This window comes from Diabrotica undecimpunctata, chromosome 1 (assembly GCF_040954645.1).
Source record: "Diabrotica undecimpunctata isolate CICGRU chromosome 1, icDiaUnde3, whole genome shotgun sequence".
NCBI lineage: Eukaryota > Metazoa > Arthropoda > Insecta > Coleoptera > Chrysomelidae > Diabrotica > Diabrotica undecimpunctata.
In genome coordinates, this window is record NC_092803.1 from 18946716 (window position 1) to 18968661 (window position 21946).

Consider the following 21946-nt stretch of genomic DNA (forward strand, 5'->3'; position numbering starts at 1 on the left):
CTGCTGTTTCTAATATCCTTTTTGTCCTCTCTGCCAGGTCGTGTTTCTGCCGAGTACGTCATTATTGGTCTAATGACTGTTTCGTAAATTCTGCCTTCCAGCTCCAATTTACATCTTAGTAAATTTGCTGTTGTAACCATGCATTTTGTCGTTTTGGGGAAATTAACATGTTAAATTTTCTGTCGGTTATATTAAATTGGTGCAACATACGTTGTAAATTATCTTTAATTTGACAGAGTAGTATTGCGACGTCTGTATTGCAGAATATTTTAAGTTGTTTTTCTCCCATTTGGTATCCTTTTTTAGTTCTTACTTTTTTATTATTTCATCCATAATCAGGTTGAACAATAGAGAACTCAGGGACTCTCCCTGTTTTGTCCCATTGCCAGCTTCAATACGGTCGGTTAGTTCTTCTTCTATTTTTACTTTTATTGTTATTTTGGTAGATTTTTTCGATCGTTTTGATTATTCCTAAAGGTATCTCTCTTGCGTACAATAACTGGATAACGTCCTTTAATTTGACCCGGTCAAATGCCTTCTTAAGGTCCACTAAACATAGATATCGTCGCCGTGGATGTGAAGAGAGCTAACCAACAAAAGTCAGTTTCGAGATAATGAGCATTTTAGAATACCATGTCTAGGAAAAAATACATTTTAGCTTACAACTTTTCTGTTCATTAAACTATCCCTAAAATTTTTTTAAGATTTATCAAACAAATTGTTACCTATTTTGTACTGAACCAAACACTAATAAAACATTGATTTATATGAGGGTGGAAGGGTTTCGTTCACTTAGCTCCATTCACCACTAGATAACTTTTCACGAGTCATACTGTTTTTTGTTGTGTGAAAAGATCTAAGTCTACAAAATTAAATAATACAAGGTGATATTATGCTTAAAATGTTTATTTTGGATACAAAAATAACACAAAAGTATGAGAAATTCAATTTAGTTTTTAGTCTTTAACATTGAATATTATTTAACATTGAATATACAGAAATCTTATTATTTTATCGCTACTCGGATTTCGAATCTTCTGCAGCGATTCCCTCTATTGGTTTTAAAAGTCGAAGGTAGTAATCATGGTAGGTGGCTGGGATAGTACCTGACCTACAAAGAACTTGTAAATTTTTTAGTTTCTTAGGCTCTGGTCCTAAAGCAGAAGGATACAGTTTCGAAACCTTTCTGATTTCGATGCTGCAGTTAGTTCATATTTAAGAAAATGTGGGTTAGCTCTCTTCACATCCACGACGACGATATAGCGGTTTTTTGTATTCTAAGGATTTCTCTTGCACTTGCCTCATTATAAATATAGCGTCGGTGCATGACTTCCCGACGTAAAACATTGTTGTTCTTCTGCTAGTGTTATAATTTCATTTAGTTTATTTGTTATCACTTTGGTTGTTAATTTTAGTGTTGTGTTTAATAAATTAGTTCCTCTGTAATTTTCCGGGTTCGATTTGTCTCCCTTTTTAAATAGAGGTATTAGGATGCTTGATCTCCATTTTTGAGGAATTCTGTTTTGTTCTATTATTTTTTGGATTAGTTTTAATAGTTGTTTGGTCAGATCTGGTCCTCCGTACTTTAGGAGTTCTGTCCTTTCCTGGTATTCTGTCCTCTCCTGGTGATTTTATATTTTTTTAATTTGTAGTGCTATTTATACTTGATTCTAACATGAAAACTTTTTGTACAGATACTCTAAATTTATTGATATATCTGCATTAGATGAATATATAAACATCGTATGTTTAATTGTGATATCTTTCACAAAAAGTCTGATCAATTTATTGGGAAAGTGAGGCCTTAATCACGTAACAAAACAGATTGAAAATGTACCAAGTATAAAAACATACAATGATATAAGTAAACATATAAGCAATAACATTGGATTATTGTCTGCAAAGAGTACAGTTACCTATTTCATGTTAACTAATCTTGTACTCATGCGTTTTTGTTAGGTTTAAACTTGGAAAAAAAGCTCAAAAATTGTCATAAAGTCACATTATGACAAAGCGTATCTTATGATATAAAATAAGACTAATAAGGCATCCCCGCCATTTACTTAAATGGTAGCATAAAATGGCTTTCACTGAAACGAAAAAAAAATTTTCGACATCTTACCTTACCTGCATATTTTCATTAACTTATCTTTAAAAAAGTTCACTGCTTCTAGTTTTGGTAAATTACATAATACATATAAAAATTTTGCTACTAATCCTTTATATGGTTACAAAATTATTATGACAGCTACAAATATATGACCTCTTATCCGAATTTTGGTTTCTGATATCAAAATATATTTTTATCGCAAGGTCAGGGATGGACTTTCACATTTTTAGACAAAATGAACTAGTTTTATGAACTAAATCAGAATGAAACCAAAGTAGGAAAATTTTTTTGTCTTTTAGTATTTATTTGTTAAATCATTAATTTAGAAACAGCATTTTACAAATATTAAGCTTTTTACTAATTTTCAAGTAGGAACAGAAAAGATATTAATTTAATTTAAAAAGTGTTCAAAGTGACTGCTTGCTTCCCCCTTGCTGTATACAGCTTCTAAATCGTTTCAACAATGAATACCGATTATTTTGAAAAATCAAATGACTCTATGAAAAACTTCTATACAGGTTCTAAAATTTGGTTCCTTAATTTTTCTGCACTGTCCACGGAATAAGCATAGTCTTTCATAAATCCCCAAAATCAAAAATTCATTGGATTAAGATCTGGACCACGCGATGCTCATCCAATTTCAATCCAGTCTCTCCACAGTGAAATATTGTTGACATAAAAATTCCCTAACCTTGTCGTTATAATGCAGTGGAGTACCATGCAAAAACCACATACTTTGTCTGATTGCTAACGCTACATCTTTCAAGTAGAGAGACAGGTCATTTTTTTAAAATGATACACAAACGTTTATTTTAAAATTACTCTGATAGTGACGCAGTTTTTTACCAATAGGATTTACGTCGGTCTAGACATAAGTATTGTGATGATTAGTGACTTCATTCACAAAATCCTATACGATTGGATGGTGTGGAACTAATTATGCAACTGCTGTTACATGGAAGGGGTGAAGTAACTGTCCCTTAACCGTTCTTCACACTTTTATACGACATACTCCTAATTCCTGAGTTATCATCCTCATACTTTTTCTGGGTGCTCAGTAATACAGTCTCATCATCATCTTTAGCTCAACAATCCTCTGTGGATCCTGGTCTGCTCTGAGATTAGTCGCCATTTTGTTCGGTTTCTGGTAACGTATTGCCATCTTCTGATCTCTAGTATCCCTAAGTAAGTCTCAACTCTCAATCTAACCACCTAATTTGCTGTGAGCGTCCACTTTTTGTTCCTATAGGTGTTCCTGTCGTTAGCTTTTTAGCAATTATGTTGACAGACATTCGTATTATGTGTCCGGCACATCTAAGTTGCTGTGTTTTAATGAACGTTAGGACATCTGGTTCATTAAAGAGTTGATATAATTCGAAATTAAATTTTGCGTCACTGCCCTTGATCATTTATAGCTCCAATTATTTTGCGGAGGATCTTACGCTCGAATATTCCCAGAAGTCATTCATCTTTCTGCGTTAGAGTCCATATTTCCACCCCTATGTGATGACTGGCCTTATCAGTGTTTTGTAGATAATAATTTTAGATTTTCTTTGGATATTCTTTGAGTGGAATTGTTTTTGAGGTCCATAGTATGCCCTATTTGTAAGGTTTATTCGTCTTTTAATTTCTTCGCTTGTTTTATTGGTAGTAGTCACTAGCAAGCTAAGGTATGTAAAGCTGTCAACACGTTTAAAGATATGATATCCAAAGGCTGTCTCCCGTTCCTCATTTGCTATAGGGTCCTTGGTAACCAACATATATTTGGTTGTGTCTTCGTTGATGACTAGACCGACCTGTTTCGTCGCCGTTTCCAATTCTAGGAAATATTTCTCAACATCTCGCTTGGTATGCCCTATTGTATCAATGTCATCAGCGTATGCTAAGATTTATATTGATCTATTGTAAACAGTACCGCCGTCTCTCATTCGTGTGTCTCGGACTGCCATTTCGAAGACATGGTTAAATAGGAGTCAAGCCAGGGCATCCCCTTGTTTGAGTCCATCCTTTATCTCACAGGATCTAGAATTTTCTCACTGTATCCTAACGCTGGATTTTAAGTTAAGGCTGTTTTAGCAGTCCAAGCATACTGCGATTTGAAATGGGCGTATCACTTACTTTTCTACACTGCTTACGCGAGACCATCTTTACTCAGTGCCGCCGGCCGACGGGTAGTTTAATGAAAACAAATACATTATTCTCCATTCAAATTAGTTTTAACACGAACTAACTGACCGTACGTTCATGAGATTTGACGTCACGAAGGCGATAACGATGAAACTAAGCGCCAATGATGAGTAACACGTTTCACTATTAGATTTCAGTATTTTTTAGCAATTTTCTTTAAAATTGGAACACGCTTTTCTCGATTATTACTGGACACAGAAAGGTGAAACAAAAATCAACGATTACAGAAAAAAAAACTCTTTCGAGTGATGGGCGTAAAAAGTTTGGTTATAATAGAACGTTAAACAGTATATTCCAATTTTTCAACAGAAGTTTCAAAAAAATAAAAAAAGTAAAACCATCAGTTTAAAGGCAACATAATTTCAAATAACGTGTCCAAATTTCGAGACATTTTGTCGGTAAATAACAGAGAAAACACTGTCCCTAGGTTTTGGTGCACTGATAAAACAGCCTTAAACATTGTCATTCTCGTTAATTCTCGTCTAAGTTTTTCTGGTATACCAAACTCACGCATTGATTGGTATATAAGTCGTATGCGGCCTTGAAATCGACGAATAGGTGATGGGTTTAAATGTTAAATTCTAATGTTTTTTCGAATTATTTCATTGAATGAATCTGGTTAATTGTTGATTTTTCTGGAGTAAATTCGGCCTGGTATTTTCCAACTATGCCAACTGTGTAAACTTGTAGCCTTTCATAGAGAACATTTACTAGTATTTTGTAAGCAGTTGTTAACAGGGCTATACCTCTGTAGTTGTCACATTGGAGCTGATCATCTTTTTTATTTAATGGGCATATCACGCCTTGAGACCATTTACAGGGTATGGCCTCATTTTGCCAGACAAGAAGTAAAAATTTATTTTAAATCTAGAATACCATTATCACTTGCACGGTTTGCACACACTTGTTTTTGTTAAAGTCACGCTTTTCTTTAATGGCCATCAATTGTCAGGAATATACACCTGTCCAGTAAATTTCTATTAAAGTATTTATCTGCATAACGCCTTGCTGCCACCATACCATTCAAAAAGGTAGCTACTACAATCAATATTTTCGTAGTTATTATTCTTACCTAATAAGGTAATCTGCATATCTGCCATTTCAAAAAAAATTCAATTAAATTAATTCAAACAAAACTTTCGTTCACAATAACTCTCAAACCACTGTCAAGATAGAGAACACACCATCGAGTTAGAATCTATGGAGAAGCTATGAGCATATTAACGTGTGTATTAAAAACGGCGTAGGTAGGCGTGGCTAACTGTGATATCAATATGGCGGTGGGATCATGGCCGGACTCAATAATATTAAAACTACTATAAAAATATGACTAGTTATTCAGAAGATTTAATCATAATCTAAAAAAGTGCAATACATTTTTTATAAACTATGATTTATTTATCCCGCGGTAAACACTAAAAACACAATATATTATACATAAAGATAAATTAATACAGTCAAATACTATTAATTTATTCTCTGAAGTACGGGCCATTACTTTGTTTACATATTTGTATACTAACCTGTAGAACGTTATTCCTGAAGATTTTTTATTAACATTGCTTCTGCCACTGCAACTACGTTGAGAACAAGAAACCATTATTACGCATTATCACAATATATTATTACAGTTTCTATAAAAGTATTATAAAACTAAAAATATTCGAAAAACAACAAACGTAAATAAACATATACAATCTGTCAAAAGTGTCAAAACAATATGGCCGAAGTGAGGTCGTTTTTAGTCACGTGATGCCCTCTCCATAGATTCTAACTCGATGGAACACACCGAATACACCACACACAAGAAGCAAAAGCTTTGTCGGCACCTTTGATGTTCGTAGGACAGAAATGTCAAAGAGAGAATGACAGTCAAACTACTTAGTACACTAAGAAAAGTAATGAGGAAGGCGTTCAAAAGAGTAGTAAAGTTATAGTTACACCGAGAAACAAAGTAATTATTAAAACTAATTTAACTAAACTTTTTTAAGTAGATCTGTTTTGTATGAATTGCTTTTTTTCTGTTGAATTTAATATAACCCATATATCAATTCTGTACTGATAGGTAAAAAGGTCTTAAGTCAAAAAATTAGTTTTTTTTTTAAACAAACAAATTAACGTAGGTACTAAAAGTATTTTAGTACGTTAAAAAACCGATAAAAAGCTATTGAATTTGAGAGTTAATTTCTAAATAGAGATGAAAATCAGTCGATTTCTATTACTTTTTATCGATTTTTTAAGGTATTAAAATATGTATATGTATATACAAAAATATGTACCTATATAACAATATTATTCTTTTTTTGCTATTAGACAACACACAACACATACGGAACAACACTTCTCAATGCGTAAACAAACTTCAGTTTTTATAGGTTGACAGATAAACTATTTAGAACATGACAGATTCTCACAGAAATTTGGATTTCGAAAAAGCCCTTCCTTTCGCTTCTTGTTGGGTGGTGTATTCTGTGAAGAACATATCAACAATTTGCCTATTCGAATAATAAAATTGATATTTAAGAAAATTTTTGTATATATTTTTGTCGTAAAGTTAATAATAAACGAAACAATTCAATAATTGTACTTAGTCACTATTTTACCCCTTAACTCGGAAAATATCGACTGCGCGAAAAAAATGTGTAAAAAAGAAATTAAAGGAAATCGCATTTGCAACAATTTCAGTTCGTACTATTTTTGTAGAAAAATTAAAAATGACGGATATTACTAAAACTGAAACTGTAATAGAGGTCATTAAAGAAATATCTATTTTTGTGGGAAAAATCTTAAAATTTGTGATCGATCGGATGAGTTAATATTTTGACGAACTAGATGATCTGATATAGCTCTTTCAATTAGAGTTTTTGCCTCTCTCTAGCCAATAATGTGATGAAGAACCCTATCCAATAAGCTGCTAAAACAAAACATTGCATATATAGCCCAAAAAGTCGATAAATATGTCTGAAAACGGCAAAAAAAATATATAAAGAACTGTAATAAGTAGTTTTTCTGTTACTCTCAAATATTTGCTTTTAAACAGATGGTAGTTTATTGCACGGTGTTTTTAAAGGTACCTATATAGATAGAGGATGAAGGTAAATTAATATTTAATCAAAGATTTATAATAATTCTTTTAAAAATAGCTACAGTTTTTTTTGTGACGTACGGTAGTACTTGTACATAAGTATATTGTGCAATACCTAAATAAATAGTTCTATAATTAAGCAATTCATAGCGTAACACAATATAATATATTATCTTGGTAATATCATAACACTATTCGCAAATATGTTTCGAGTGTCTCAGAATCTTTATTTGCTAAAGATAGTTAAAAATGGATTATGATTTTAGCATACAGTATTATATATGGACAGCCATAAAGTTCTGTTGGTTTTATTGATTGTTCCATACGCTAAAGACGCAGAGATTTTTAATTAAAAATAGAATACACAAAATTCTCTTCAAATAGGTAAATCAATTCTTTTTAGACACACTAAGCCATTTTGTACCGACCATTTTGTACTTGATCATAACACTGAGTAACTCCTTTCATTTCACCTTTATATGTTTATATCGAAACATTTTATTTTCGATCGTAAACTAAAACAATTTTGTTTTTTTTCCTCTTACATACTTTTGTATGTAAAAGATATTATGTTTATTTATTGTGGTGCACGAATCTCGTATAACATTTGGTCTCTCTAATAGTCATTTTTATATATTTCTACAGAACAACTACTTATCTTTTCAAGGAATGTAGGGTTTTAAGACCTACGTCTTTATTGTTATTATTTTATTTTTTTTTTTCTGGTATATAGTGTATGATCTGAAATTTTGACTAAGGTTTTGTTGACTTCAGCGACATATCAATCAATATATCATTTGCTTATTCTGTCTGTCTATCCGTAATGAAAATCCCTCTGTAGCAGGTGACGATCTCTGTAACGTGTTGGGATTTATTTACCTGAACCTGTGTTTGGTCACGGACAGCTTTACGTATTTTAGCTTTTTCTAGGTTTAAACAGAGATACAACGTCAAAGTTCAAGTTTTGGACACTTCACTACAAGGAAAACTGTTGAAAGACAACAACAAAGTGTTCATGAGAAATTTAGTACACTTACCTACGTTCTTTAATCTATTTTATGAAATTTATAACTTTTTAACTATCTTTAAAATGTAAATCTTCGTGGTCGATTAACAGTTGCATTATTTTTGTAATTTATTAGTATTGATTTAATTATTTTAAAAATTAGACATTTTTCTATTGCTCAACCAATTTTATTGGGTTGTTCCAATAAATTTCTAAAACTAAAACTTGACACTTTTGTGCGTCTTTTTTTTTTATTTGCTGTATCATCATCCAGCCTTAAGAGTCCACTGCTGAACATAGGCCTCCTCCTCATGTTTCCAACCCCGTCTATCTTGCGCCGCTCTCATCCAGTTTTTATTGAGTCTTCTTAAATCGTCAGTCTATCTTGTAGGTGGTCGACCGACGCTTCTCTTGTCTTCCCTTGGCCTCAATTCCAATAACATCTTTGTCCATCGCCCATCTGTCATTCTGGCTATGTGTCCTGCCCATCTTCATTTTAGTCTGGCTATCTTCTCGATGATGTCAGTCACTCCGGTTCTTCTCCTGATGTCTTCGTTGGTTATTCTGTCTCGCAGAGTTATTTCTAACATAGACCGCTCCATTCTTCTCTGCGTGACTCTCAGTTTGGTAGCTGCTGCTTTTGTTAAGGTAAGTGTTTCTGCTCCGTACGTCAAGACTGGGAGGACGCACTGATCAAATACCTTTCTCTTTAGGCATGTGGGCAGCTCACTTTTAAAAGTTTCTCTCAGTTTTCCAAATGCAGCCCACCCAAGGCCGATTCTTCTCTTCAGTTTATGAGTCTGGTTATCCCTGCCAATAATAATTTCATGTCCCAGGTATTTATATCTATCTACGAGTTCTATTTCTTTCCCACTAACACTGATGTTCTGGTTGGGTACCAAATTGGTCATGATTTTTGTTTTCGAGATATTTATATTTAAACCTACACTTTCTGTAGCCACAACGAGTTCCTGTACCATCTCTCTTGCCATACCTAGATCTTCAGCTATTATAAGTATATCATCGGCGAAACGTAAGTTGTTTAGATATTCTCCATCTATTTTTATTCCCTTTGTCATCCAATCCAAATTCTTAAAAGCATGTTCTAGCACCGTATTAAAAAGTTTAGGTGACATTGGGTCTCCTTGTCTAACCCCCCGTTCTATTTTTATGCGATTACTGTTAGTATGTAATCTGACAGTGGTTGTTGCCTGCAAGTATATTTTGTATAATAATTTAGTATATCTATAATCTAGCCTGCATTCTTTAAGCGCCTGTAATATTTTGCTTAGCTCAACTGTGTCAAAGGCTTTGTGAAAATCGATAAATATTAGAACTAGAGGTTTATTGTATTCCACTGCTTTCTCTATTAGGGTTTTTATACTTTGTAGATGGTCATTTGTTCCGTAACTTTTTCGGAATCCTGCCTGTTCCCTTGGTTGATAAGTCTCTAATTTTCTTTCCATTCTCTTAACTAGTATCCGCGTAAACAACTTATATATATATATATATATATATATATATATATATATATATATATATATATATATATATATATATATGGCTGAGGAGGCTAATGGGTCTGTAATTCTCTAAATTTGCTTTGTCTCCTGCTTGGTGTAATAGAATCATAGTAGCGTTGTTCCACTCTGTTGGAATATTGGCGCTGTGAAGGCAGATATTGAAAAGTTGTTTAATTTTTTCAAGTAATACATCCCCTCCAATTTTTAGTGCTTCTGATACTATTCCGTCTTCACCCGGAGTTCGATTATTTTTCATTTTCTCCAGGGCTTCAGGTATTTGCTGTATGCTGGAGTGAATTTAGATGTCACCTCGTATCGTTCCCGTCGACCATTGATGATTTTCCACAAGTATCTGAGTTACAGTAGTGTTTGAAATAATGGAATCATTGTGACATTTTTCAATACTCACTGTCCACACATTTACAACTGACCAAGCATTAAAAACATAACCTTACTTTTCTTTGCCTTGTATTTGAGGGTGCTTAAGGACATTTATCACTAAGTTTGTGTTGTTTTGTACTATTTTGTGTTATTTTCGGTAATTAATGAGTTTGATTCGTTTAATCCCACCATGGACATTACGCCTAGGAAGCGTGAAAAGATTATCACGTTAAGTGAATACACGTCTACGTCATAAATAGAAATCGCAAGAACGTGTGGAGTGAGTCAGGGGGTAGTAAGCAAGATTTTAAAAGAGAAACGGGATCAATGAATGTGAAAAGGTTAGGAAAATGCGGAAGAAAGAGAAAACAACACCAGCAGATAAAAGATTTTTATTTTTAAAGAGCAAATTGGACCCAAGAAAAAAAAGCCAAGGGCTCCAACAAGATCTAGCAGCATCAAGTGTAGTGATTAATGACTCAACTGTTCGGAAAAGACTTTTGGAGAATGGAAAAAGGGCAATGCGTCCACAGAAAAAAACAGCTTCTAACTGAACGAATGAAAACACAAAGGCTATTGTTGACCAAAAAATAATCTAATTGGACTGTAGATGACTGGAGAAAAGTCCTATTTACAGATGAATCTCACTGTATAGTTCAGGGACAGCAGTCGAAATTCGTCAGGAAGTCTGACAATGATAACCTTACACCATCTCATATTGATCAAACCGTAAAACATGCAGTCAAAAAAATGTTTTGGGGGTGTTTTTATATATGAGCGTTAGATCTTTGTTACCAACCGAAGGCATAATGAACAGCCAAAAGTACAAATCCATGTTGGAACAGCGTTTGAACACAGAACTCCAAAAATGTCAGCCCCAAGAATGAGCGATTCTTCAACAGGACTTTGCTCCCTGTCACAAATTAAAGCAAATGATAGAGTTTTTCAAAAACAAGAAGATAGTTTTAGATTGGCCCGGTAGTTCGCCAGACCTTAACCCCATTTAAAATTTATGAGCTATTTGCAAAGCTAGACTGTGCAAAATCGACTGTACTACAAAAATAAAAATAATAAAAGGGGTCATTCAGGTTTGGTTTCGGGATGAAAGGATATCTGGGAACTTTCAGAAGCTGGTAGAATTAATGCAAGGTGAACGGATCGATCAACACTCGGTCCGGCGAGGAGCGGGAAGTGACTAATTAACACTTAACCACGAAATAGGTATGTCTCAGATCAACACTCAGATCATCAAGACCTGTCACTAGATCAACATTCTAGTGGAAGCGATTAGTCTTCAGAGTCAACACCCTATGGCCAGTGGAGTTGTTACAAGATCAAAACTCTGTTAGAACTTCAAATGTTTGATTTCAGACAACAGTCAAAGGTCCGCTGGAGTTCCTACCAGGTCAACACTACCAGGCAGCACTCATTCTCGTTAACTCCACCGCGCATCGATATAAGTGAAACTTACGATGGTAGGCTGGCTACGATAACTGACGATACATATCATTAAACTGGGAACAGTAATTAATGAAAATAATGAGTCCACAAAAGAGATTAAATAGAAAAGAATAGGACAGGCAAGAAATGCTTTCAATAAACTTACAAAAGGTTTATGTAGCAGAGACATTACAACTCCTTTAAAGATAAGACTTCTGAGATGATAGATATTCTCCCTATTATGGATTAGAGACTTGATCATTGAAAAAAGACGTTTCAAACAGATTGGAAGAATGGGAAAAAAACAAGAGGTTATAAATGCTATTAAAATTAAAAAATTTCAATATCTGGTACATGTGAGGGGCAGCGTTATAACTTACTGCAATTAATAATATAAGTAAAAATACAGGATAGAAAGAGTCGTGAAAGAATGTCCTGGTTAAACAATTTAAGAGTTTGGTTTGGCTGCACTTCTGCTAATCTATTTAGAGCAGCGGTATCGAAAGTGCGAATTACCGTGATGATTCCCACGTTTTTAGAGGAGATGGCAATTAAGAACAAGAATCCTTCAATAAAGTACCAGGCAAGTAGTTCAAAATATTGAAAATCTCATTTTTGATACAATTTACTATTAATAAAACAAAACAATTTGTTTAACCGTATTTTGAGTCCCGAGGTAAAAATCTAAACGTAAAATATAACGAATTTTCGATTAAAATTCTACTTTAGTTCACTAAATACATTAAAATAGTTTCAGAAAGATTTGAAAAGTGACTTTTGATATACTTTTTTATTCTTGTTATTCTATTCGGCTACTGACAAAATAAAAATTCATCAAACATTTGAACTAACGCTACCCATCGGTAACCATATGTTAAAAAAACAAATCATCGCAAACATAACTTAATTATTGTTAATTAATATTAAGGAAGCTACTCTTAAACTTTGTTGATTTTCAGATAAGACATGCTAACTTCAGATCAAACACAAACAAGTGCAAATATGGAGCTCTTGAATAAACAGGATTATACGAAAAAAGAAATCATCACATATCGCTTCTCCTTAAACGACGAGAAGACAGAACCACCTGAAGTGCCAGAGATGATAACACGGATTCGGCAAGTCCTTTTGTCAATATGCGGTAAGTTGTATGTTGTGTTTCAATAATTTGCTTGTATCGTGATGTACAAAAGCAAGACCCTTCATATTTGAGATTTTAATACTTACAATATTTAAAAAAACATTAATACTAATATTCAGGACCTCATCATTCATTTTTGCGAATTTTTCGTTTTTTTTTTTGTATAACACCTATACGGTGTTTGTATACTGCTATCTGGTCACAAATGACTTCTTCTTCTTCAAGTGCCATCTTCGTTCCGAAGGTTGGCGATCATCAGGGCTATACGTATTTTCGAAACTGCTGACCGAAACAATTCGTTGCTGCTACAGCTATACCATTCCCGTAGATTCTTTAGCCAGGAGTTTCGTCTTCTTCCTATGGACCTTTTTCCTGCTATTTTTCCTTGCATAATTATTCGAAGCAGTTCATATCTTTCGCCTCTTGTAATGTGTCCCAAGTATTGCAGTTTTCGTTTTTTGATCGTAAATATGACTTCCTTTTCTTTATTCATTCTTCTCAAGACCTCGACATTTGTGACTCTCTCGGTCCATAATATTCTCAGGATTCTGCGATACATCCACAGTTCAAATGCCTCCAATTTTTTGGTATCAATCTTTTTCAACGTCCATGTCTCCATTCCGTAGAACAGCACAGAAAGTACGTAACATCTCATCAGGTGAAGTTTCATTTCAAGGCTCAAATCTCTTCCGCAGAACACTTTCTTCATTTTAGTGAATATGGATCTGGCTTTTTCTATTCTTATTTTGATTTCTGCTGAGCTATCGTTGTCTTCGTTTATAAAAGTGCCTAAATATTTGTATTTGCTAACTCGATCGATAATTTCATTGTGTAAATTTAAATTTTGGACATTTTTGTGTTGATTTCCATATTACCATAAATTTAGTTTTCTTTATGTTCAAAGATAGTCCATATTCTTCGCTGCAGTCTGCTATCTTATTCACCAATGTCTGTAGCTCTTCAAGTGTTTCTGCGATCAGAACGGTGTCGTCGGCAAATCTCAGATTGTTTAATTTAACACCATTTATTTTAAAACCTACGGATTGCTCAGAGAGTGTTCTATTCATTACGTCTTCGGAATAGAGATTAAACAGGGTTGGTGACAGTATACACCCTTGTCTCACACCTCGCTTTATTTCAATTTCTTCAGTGGTATTATTCTCTACTCTCACTACTGCTTTCTGATTGTAGTACATATTTGCTATTAGTCGGATGTCTCGTTTATCTAAATTCTTTTCTGTCAGAAGTCTGATTATGTGATCATGCCGCACTTTATCAAAGGCCTTGTTGTAATCTATGAAACACATGAATACATCTTGATTTATGTCAAGACATCTTTGAGACATAACGTTCAGTGCAAACAACGCCTCTCTTGTTCCAAGTCCATTTCGGAATCCAAACTGGGTATTATTGATGTCCATTTCCAGTTTTCTGTGTACTCTAGAGTACACAGAAATAGACAGAAATAGAGTACACACATAGATTGTACGGTAATCACTACATTGTTTGGCATTTATCTTTTTTGGTATAATAACAAAGGTGGATAAAAGCAATTCTTGTGGTATTTTTCCTGATGTATAAATGCTATTGAAAAGTTCAACTAAAATGTGAATCGAGTCTTTTTCTATTAGTTTAAGGATTTCCGTTGGTATTTCATCTGGACCTGGGGCTTTACCATTTTTCCTCTTCCGTTATTTCTGGACCTTCGTCGCCTTGTATGTTACTTAGCTCGGATTGTTGTCTATCATCTGCAAAGAGTTCTTCAATATAGTTTTTCCATGTCTTCAACTGTTCTTCTAGTTCTGTTATTATGTTTCCGTTGACATTATACAGGGTGTTTGGCTGCTTACGTTTTTGTGTACCTGCAAGTTCTTTCACTTTTTTATGTACATTAAAAATATCATGTTTTGCCTGCAATTGCTCTATTTCTTCACATTTTCTTTTATAAAAATCTTCTTTTGCTATTCTGATTTCTATTTTGATGTCTTTCTGTATTTGTTTATACCTTTGTTCGTTTTTTCCTTTCATTATTCTCCGATTGTCCATGAGAAGAAGGATCTTATCAGTCATCCACCTTTGCTTTATTTTTGGTTTTTCTTTAGTCAGAATTTTCTTCGCAGGACCTGTTATCACCGTTTTTACGTTTTGCCATTTTTTATCTATGTTGTCACTATGTTGTTCACAAATGACGAATATACGCAAATATTTAAATCTAAGAGCTTACCCTATGGCTTACTCTTATTTTATATATCAACTAATGCACAACAACTAACATGCAATAACATCATAGCACTATACTCTCCTTTTTACACTAAACTGTTACACATTTACACTAACTCAAATGGTATTGTTCTTATAAGTCTTCTCTTTAGTTCAATGTTGTCAAGAAGCTGGATTGCCTTGACATTCACATGACTATGCAGCCTCTGCTCGTGACCTGCTGCTGTTTTCTTGACTACTTTGGTCACAGTTTTCATACTCAGGTCCTGGTGGAGGTTGCTGTTACGGTTATATCAAGGAGCGTCAACAATGTTTCTCAGCACTTTGTTTTGAAATCTCTGGATAATATGTAGATTACTAGCTTTGGTACAGCCCCAGAGTTGGCACCCATATACCCATACTGATCTCAGTACTTGCTTGTACATGGATAATTTATTATGAATGGATAATGTTAAATTTTTTACAATTAGCCAATACAATTTCTTATATCTAATATCTAGCTCCCCTCTTTTCTTTTTGTTATGGACTTTTCAGCGCTGCGTCGCGTCTAGGGTGATACCCAAGTAGTTTGCTGGTGTTGCATAAGGAACTTGGGTATCATTTATTCTAACCGAAAAATTTTTTGGTGTGTCAGCAGAACTATAGCTTTTCTTGGTCGATTTTTTAATAGTTCTCCTGTTATGAGATCATATCCTGGAGCTTTCTTAGGATTTATATTCTCTTTTATCTCTCTTGATACTTCTCTAAATAATATTAAAGTTATTCTTTCTTCGGTTTGGAATGGTTCTTTCCATCACAGTTCTTCACCTCCATTGTCATTGGCTTTGTACGTGCTTTCTAAATGATCTGCAAATCGTTCTGCTTTCTGTTCGCTACTTCTAGTCCAGTTGCTGGTTTCCAAATTGATAGGAGGAGAATGAATAATTAGTCTCTTCATTCTTTTTGTTGCCTTCCATAACGAATAATCTGTGTTCTGTTCAGCTGTTAATTGACTTAAAAAGGAATCGATTGTTGAATTTTTTATATACTGTATCTCGCTTTTTAGTTTTTGTGTAGCATTATTTAGATTAGCTTTGTCTCGTGGAGCTCTGTATTGCTGCCATTTTTTTCTTAACTTTCATTTTTCTACTATGAATTCTTTTGTTCGAGAAGTTATTGAGGGAGTATTTTCAAAAGCTACCTGTTGGATATTTTTTATAAAAACTTCTAATTCGTCATTAAGTGGCCCGTGTTTCTCAATCGAGAAGATTCATTTTGTGTTCAAGGTTTATTTTGAAGCGCTCCCAGTCAGTTTTTTTATTAGTCAATATTGGATTGAACTTTTTTTGATCACTTATCACTCATAGTTAAAATTATTGGTGAGTGATCTGAGTTCATGTTCCAGTCATTGATATCCTGATAGTTAGCTGAGATATTTTTGTAAATAAAGAAATCTATCAGGTCTGGAATTTTGTTTCTATCGGTAGGCCAGTATGTTGCTCTACCAGTAGATACTACTTTACTGTTTTGTTCTTTTCCTTGCAGCTGACAATGTTATAGTTGGCCTAGAGGCCTAGTGGGTATTCTTTGCATTAAAGTTGCCACCGATGATGTATCTTTTTCTAAAGTGTTCATAAACTCTTTATATTGTTCTCTTTTATTGGAGTGTCTAGAAGAACAATATATTGAACTTATATTAACGGTATGTGTTTTTATCTTCACACGTACTGTTGTTGCTTGTATGTGCTAAATTGCATATTTTAATTCCTTATGATGCAAGAGGTTATCTTTAATTATCATAGCGCTTCTTCCTTTAGGTTCATTATCTGAGTGTACAGTAGAATATAGTCTATACCTCCCAAATTTTATATGACTCCCAAATGACTGTTTAGTGAAATGTGTTTCAGAAACGAGACTCAGATCAATTTTGTCAATGTCTAGTACTGCTTGCAACTCGATCTGATGTCTGCATTTCTTGTTAAATTATTATCCTTTACTGGTTGCACTTTGACGTTACTACACTCTCAATTTTTCTTAATGAGAAAATAAACACATATTACGTTACAGTTCAATCAAGAATTAGATCCATATTTCATATTTAGCACTACTAAATGCTTCTTGCTATGTTTCCAAAACTGCTGCGTCACCGTAACCGTTATGTCCAATATAGTTATCGTAGTAAATTTTTCATATTCCCCAAAATGTTCAATGGGATCGAATTCACCATAGTAAGGGGACAGTCTTAACATATTATGTCCAAAACTATGTATAATCTCGTCTACTATAAATATTTTTGTATTTTCATTCCTTTTGGCTGACTGTAGTAATTTCAGCTTGAAATAATCCTGAGGAAATAAAATATTTTATTCATACATTAACCATTCTTTTTTTTATGTACTGTCAAGGAATTTATTGGTTATATACGGATTTACGTCGGTCCAGACATAAGTATTGTGATGATTAGTGTCTTTAGAGAAATTTATGTGTCCATATTTCTTTTATAATCTGCTGTAATGCCATTATGGTATCGTGGCCACCTTCTTTATATATATTCCGAGTGATTTGTTTCTAGCTAGTTTTTTAACTGCATCTTTAACTTCAAGAATCGTTGGTGGTTCCTCTTCCTTCTCGTCTGTTCCCCTTACCTCATCTCTTTCGCTTTCCAGGTTTTCTTCTTCTTCCTCTATGTTAACTGCTTGGTTAAAGTATTCCACACATCTATTCAATACCTAATAAATTCCTAGCTTAACTAAATAGGTCGCCATTCAGACTTCTGCCACTACTGTACTTCTGCGTTGACTTGCGGTTGCCTTGAATTCTTTTCTGTTGATGTTAACTTTCTTATAGAATGCTTGGAATTCTTTCTCTCTTTTGAGTTTTTCTATGTATTTAAGTTCCTTATTTTCGTTTTTTTCTTTTGTGTATCCTTTTTTCTTCTCTTCTCTTTGTCTGGTAATTCTCTACAGTTGTTCTAGTTCGTCATGTAAGCATCTTTCTGCAGGCAAAAGTGTCCAAATGAAGCTCAGCAATGGACTGCCACAGGGATCTGTTTTGGCACCCTTACTGTTAAATTTATACATCGCGGACCTACCTAGGACAAATTCGCAGAAATTTGGCTACGCTGACGATTGGGCCATTGCAGCAAGACATAATAACATGGCAGTTACAGAAACAATACTAACGGATGACCTTGCTATTATGGAAGAATACTTTCGCAAATGGAGGCTACGGCCTAATGCGACGAAAACCGAAGTGTGCTGTTTCCATCTAAATAATGCCCAAGCCAACAAAAAACTGTCCGTTCACTTTGAAGACAGACTACTAACTCATAACTCAACACCAAAATATCTTGGAGTGACTCTTGACAGAACTTTAAGTTTTAAAGAACACCTACAAAGAACGGCAGCAAAACTGAAAACGCGAAATAATATAATCCAAAAGCTATGTGGTACCACATGGGGGTCCTCAGCCTCCGTACTCAGATCATCTGCTATCGGACTTGTATACTCGACAGCTGAATATGCTTCCCCAGTATGGCTCAATAGCAAACACACGAAGATTATTGACACCCAATTAAACCAGACAATGCGAATGATTTCAGGTACAATTAGACCAACACCCAACTATTCCCATCCTGAGTCACATTCCACCGCCGAAACTACGAAGAAGTCACTCCCTTCTCAGAGAATATCGAAAAATCCAGTCTAACCATCAACTATCCATCCACCATGATAGGCGTGATATCGAAATGAACAGACTGCGCTCCAGATATCCTGTCATGTTAAGGGCCACCTTCTTACATCAGGAACATTTCGACCTCACCAACGCTTGGAGAAGACAATGGGAGCGCGACTCACCACAGGAAGCACAGCAAATGGCCTGTATCGATCAGAAACCGCCAGGCTTTGAACTGACCCGGAGTACATGGACAACGCTAAACAGAATAAGAACAAGAAGCGGTAGATGTGCTGACAGCTTACATAAATGGGGAAAAGCCCTTACTCCGGAGTGTGACTGTGGTGCGCAACGACAGACCGTCCGTCACATTGTTGAAGAATGCCCCCGAAGGCGGTTCCCTGGAGTTTTTGACGAGTTCCTGAATGCGACCGAAAATGTTTTAGACTATATTAATGCATTAGATGTTCGTTTGTAATACTCCATGTAATGTTTTATATTGCTTTTTAAATATGTGTTCTTATTGTATGCCATACGATAAATAAAATAAATAAATCTGCAGGCTTAATTTTTTTCTTTTGTTACATTCTTGCATTCATCGCCGAACCAATGATTTTTCCGGGCACAAATTTCTGTTTCCCTTTCATCTTTCGCTGCTGCTTCAATGTCTTCTTTTATTCTGGTCCATTAGAAGTCTATTCTAATTATTAAATATTTTTATCACCAAATTTATTAAAAACACTTGTTAGATACCTGTATCGAAGAGTGTCCCGAAAAAGACAGGCATGGAACAGACTGATCAATTTCATGTGTAACTAGAATTGCATCAAGGCTCGGTGCTTAGTCCTAATTTTTGTTCTCATAAGTGTTGGATCAGATAACACTCAAACTATAAGGTAATGTTCTCTGGTGTTTAATATATTCTGATGATGTAGTATTAGTAGGAAATCTTCTCTTCTTCTTAAAGTGCCTATCCGTTCCGGATGCTGGCGATCATCATGGCTATCTTTACTTTGTTTATTGCAGCGCGGAACAGTTCAGTGGTAGTCGTGTTATACCACTTTCGTAAATTTTGAAGCCAGGAAATGCGTCTTCTTCCCGATGCTCTCTTACCATTTACCTTCCCTTGGAGAATCAGCTAGAGAAGGCCGTAACGTTCTTGATTTCTCATTACATGTCCTAGATATTCCAACTTTTTAGTTTTGACGGTCATGAGAATTTCACATTCATTCTTTTGTTTTTAATGATATGTCTCGACTGTTGAAAATAGTAGGAAATACTGAAAGGAATTTAGATCAAAAACTGGAATAGTTTAAACAAGCTCTTGAAGAAAAATGTTTAAAACTTAGTAGGATAAAAGAGAGTATCTAGAATCTTTATCTAAAGATGCAGGTACTACAAATACAATGATAATTTTGGATGGTAAAATGATTATGAAGAATAATTGCTTTAACTTTATAACTATGGCAAGTTACGGAAAACAAAAGGCCCCTAGTCCGTGGCAGACCTTAGATGGTCAAGGGGTGCCTAAAAATCCCCACGACAAATGCTAGGAACCACCTGAAAGTGGAAAACAAAAATTACAAGTTAAAAATTGGAACCTGGAATGCAAAATCTCTCTTTATGCCAGGAAAATCTCATAGCATCGTGAGAGAAATGAAAAGAATGGAAGTCAACATTCTCAGAGTCAGTGAAGTTAGATGGCCTGGATCTGGACAGACAAACATCGACAACCATGTAATATACTTTGCTGGTAATGACGATCCTCATCATTATAATGGAGTGGCATTTATAGTTGACCAGAAAAGCAGTAAATGTATAAAGAACTTTATACCTATATCTGATAGAGTAGCTATGCTGCAAATTAATACCACTCCTCGTAATAGTAACTTTATTCAAGTATATGCTCCTACAGCAGAAAACCCAAAAAGAGAAATACGAGAATTCTACCAAAAGATCAAACAGCTAATAAAGATCACAAAGAAAAATGCTATAAACATTATTATGGGAGATTTTAATGCCAAAGTAGGTGAAGGGTGGACCGAAGACGTAGTAGGAAACTTTGGTTTTGGCCAAAGAAATGATAGAGGAGAATTACTGGTTCAATTTTGCCAAGAATAAAATCTAATGATCGCAAACACCTGGTTGAAACAACCAAAAAGAAGATTATATACATGGAAAGCACCTGGCGATAATCAAAACCGCATAATAAGAAACCAGATTGATTATATATTAATTGACAAACGTTATAGAAATGGAATCAGGGAAGTTAAAACATATCCCGGGGCGGACATCGGTTCCGACCACAATCCTGTGGTTGGTAAAATTTCAATTAAACTAAAGAAAATCAAATACAGAGAGAAGATAAAACCTAGCGTTGAAAAACTTAAAGATCCAATAGTACAGGCAGAAATAGAGAAAACACTCAATGATACACTCAAAGAAAAGTTTAATGAAGCACCCGCGGAAGCAGAAGAAACAATAGAAAGTATTTGGCACACCTTCAAAACAACCATCACAACTATACAAAGAGGACAACTACAAGACAATATCAGAAAAACAAAGAATACATGGATGACAGAAGAAGTCCTAGATCTGATAGACATAAGGAGATCTTACAAAAATCTCAATTAAGAAAAATATAAAGAAACCCATAAAATCATCTGAAACAAAATCGGGAAAGCCAAAAAAGAATGGATGAGCAGCAACTGTGAGGAACTCGGAGATTTACTAAAAAAGCATGACTACTTTAATGCATACAAAAAGATTAGGGAAGTCACAAATATGAAGAAAAAAATCACTACAACAACTTTAGTAGATGATAACAACCAAATAGTATCTATTCCAGAAAATGTAGAAGATATCTGGGAAAAATACATCAAAGATCTGGTTGATGACGAGAGAACAGAACCACAAATGAATATAGTACAAGAAACAATGCTTGATATATTTACATCGGAAGTTACAAAAACAATCAATACGGCAAAGACACGAAAACCCTCAGGTCCAGATGAAATATACGTAGAGATGATTAAGCTTATCAAAGAAGAAAATCTTCAGACGTTAACACTATTAAAAGGTAAAAGAAATAATAAATTAGACTTACTCACAATCAATTTAATTTAACTATCAGACGACCGGTTTCGCTTTCTACAATATGCAAAGCATCTTCAGATCACGATACAAAGTTAAATAAATG

General features: G+C 34.4%; 1 protein-coding gene across 6 annotated transcripts in view; it reads left to right on the plus strand.

Annotated features, from left to right (window-relative positions):
• Positions 1-21946, plus strand: part of LOC140445603 (facilitated trehalose transporter Tret1-like) — a 96192-nt gene that overhangs the window by 49636 nt on the left and 24610 nt on the right. For 5 of the 6 annotated variants that reach the window (XM_072537799.1, XM_072537808.1, XM_072537816.1 and 2 more), the window contains exon 2: positions 12692-12873. In XM_072537799.1, the coding sequence (XP_072393900.1) occupies positions 12699-12873 (175 nt within the window). In that variant the 5' untranslated portion in view covers positions 12692-12698. Of the gene's footprint in view, positions 1-7665; positions 7767-12691; positions 12874-21946 lie in introns of those variants that run through there. The other variant, XM_072537825.1, reaches the window with a different exon arrangement.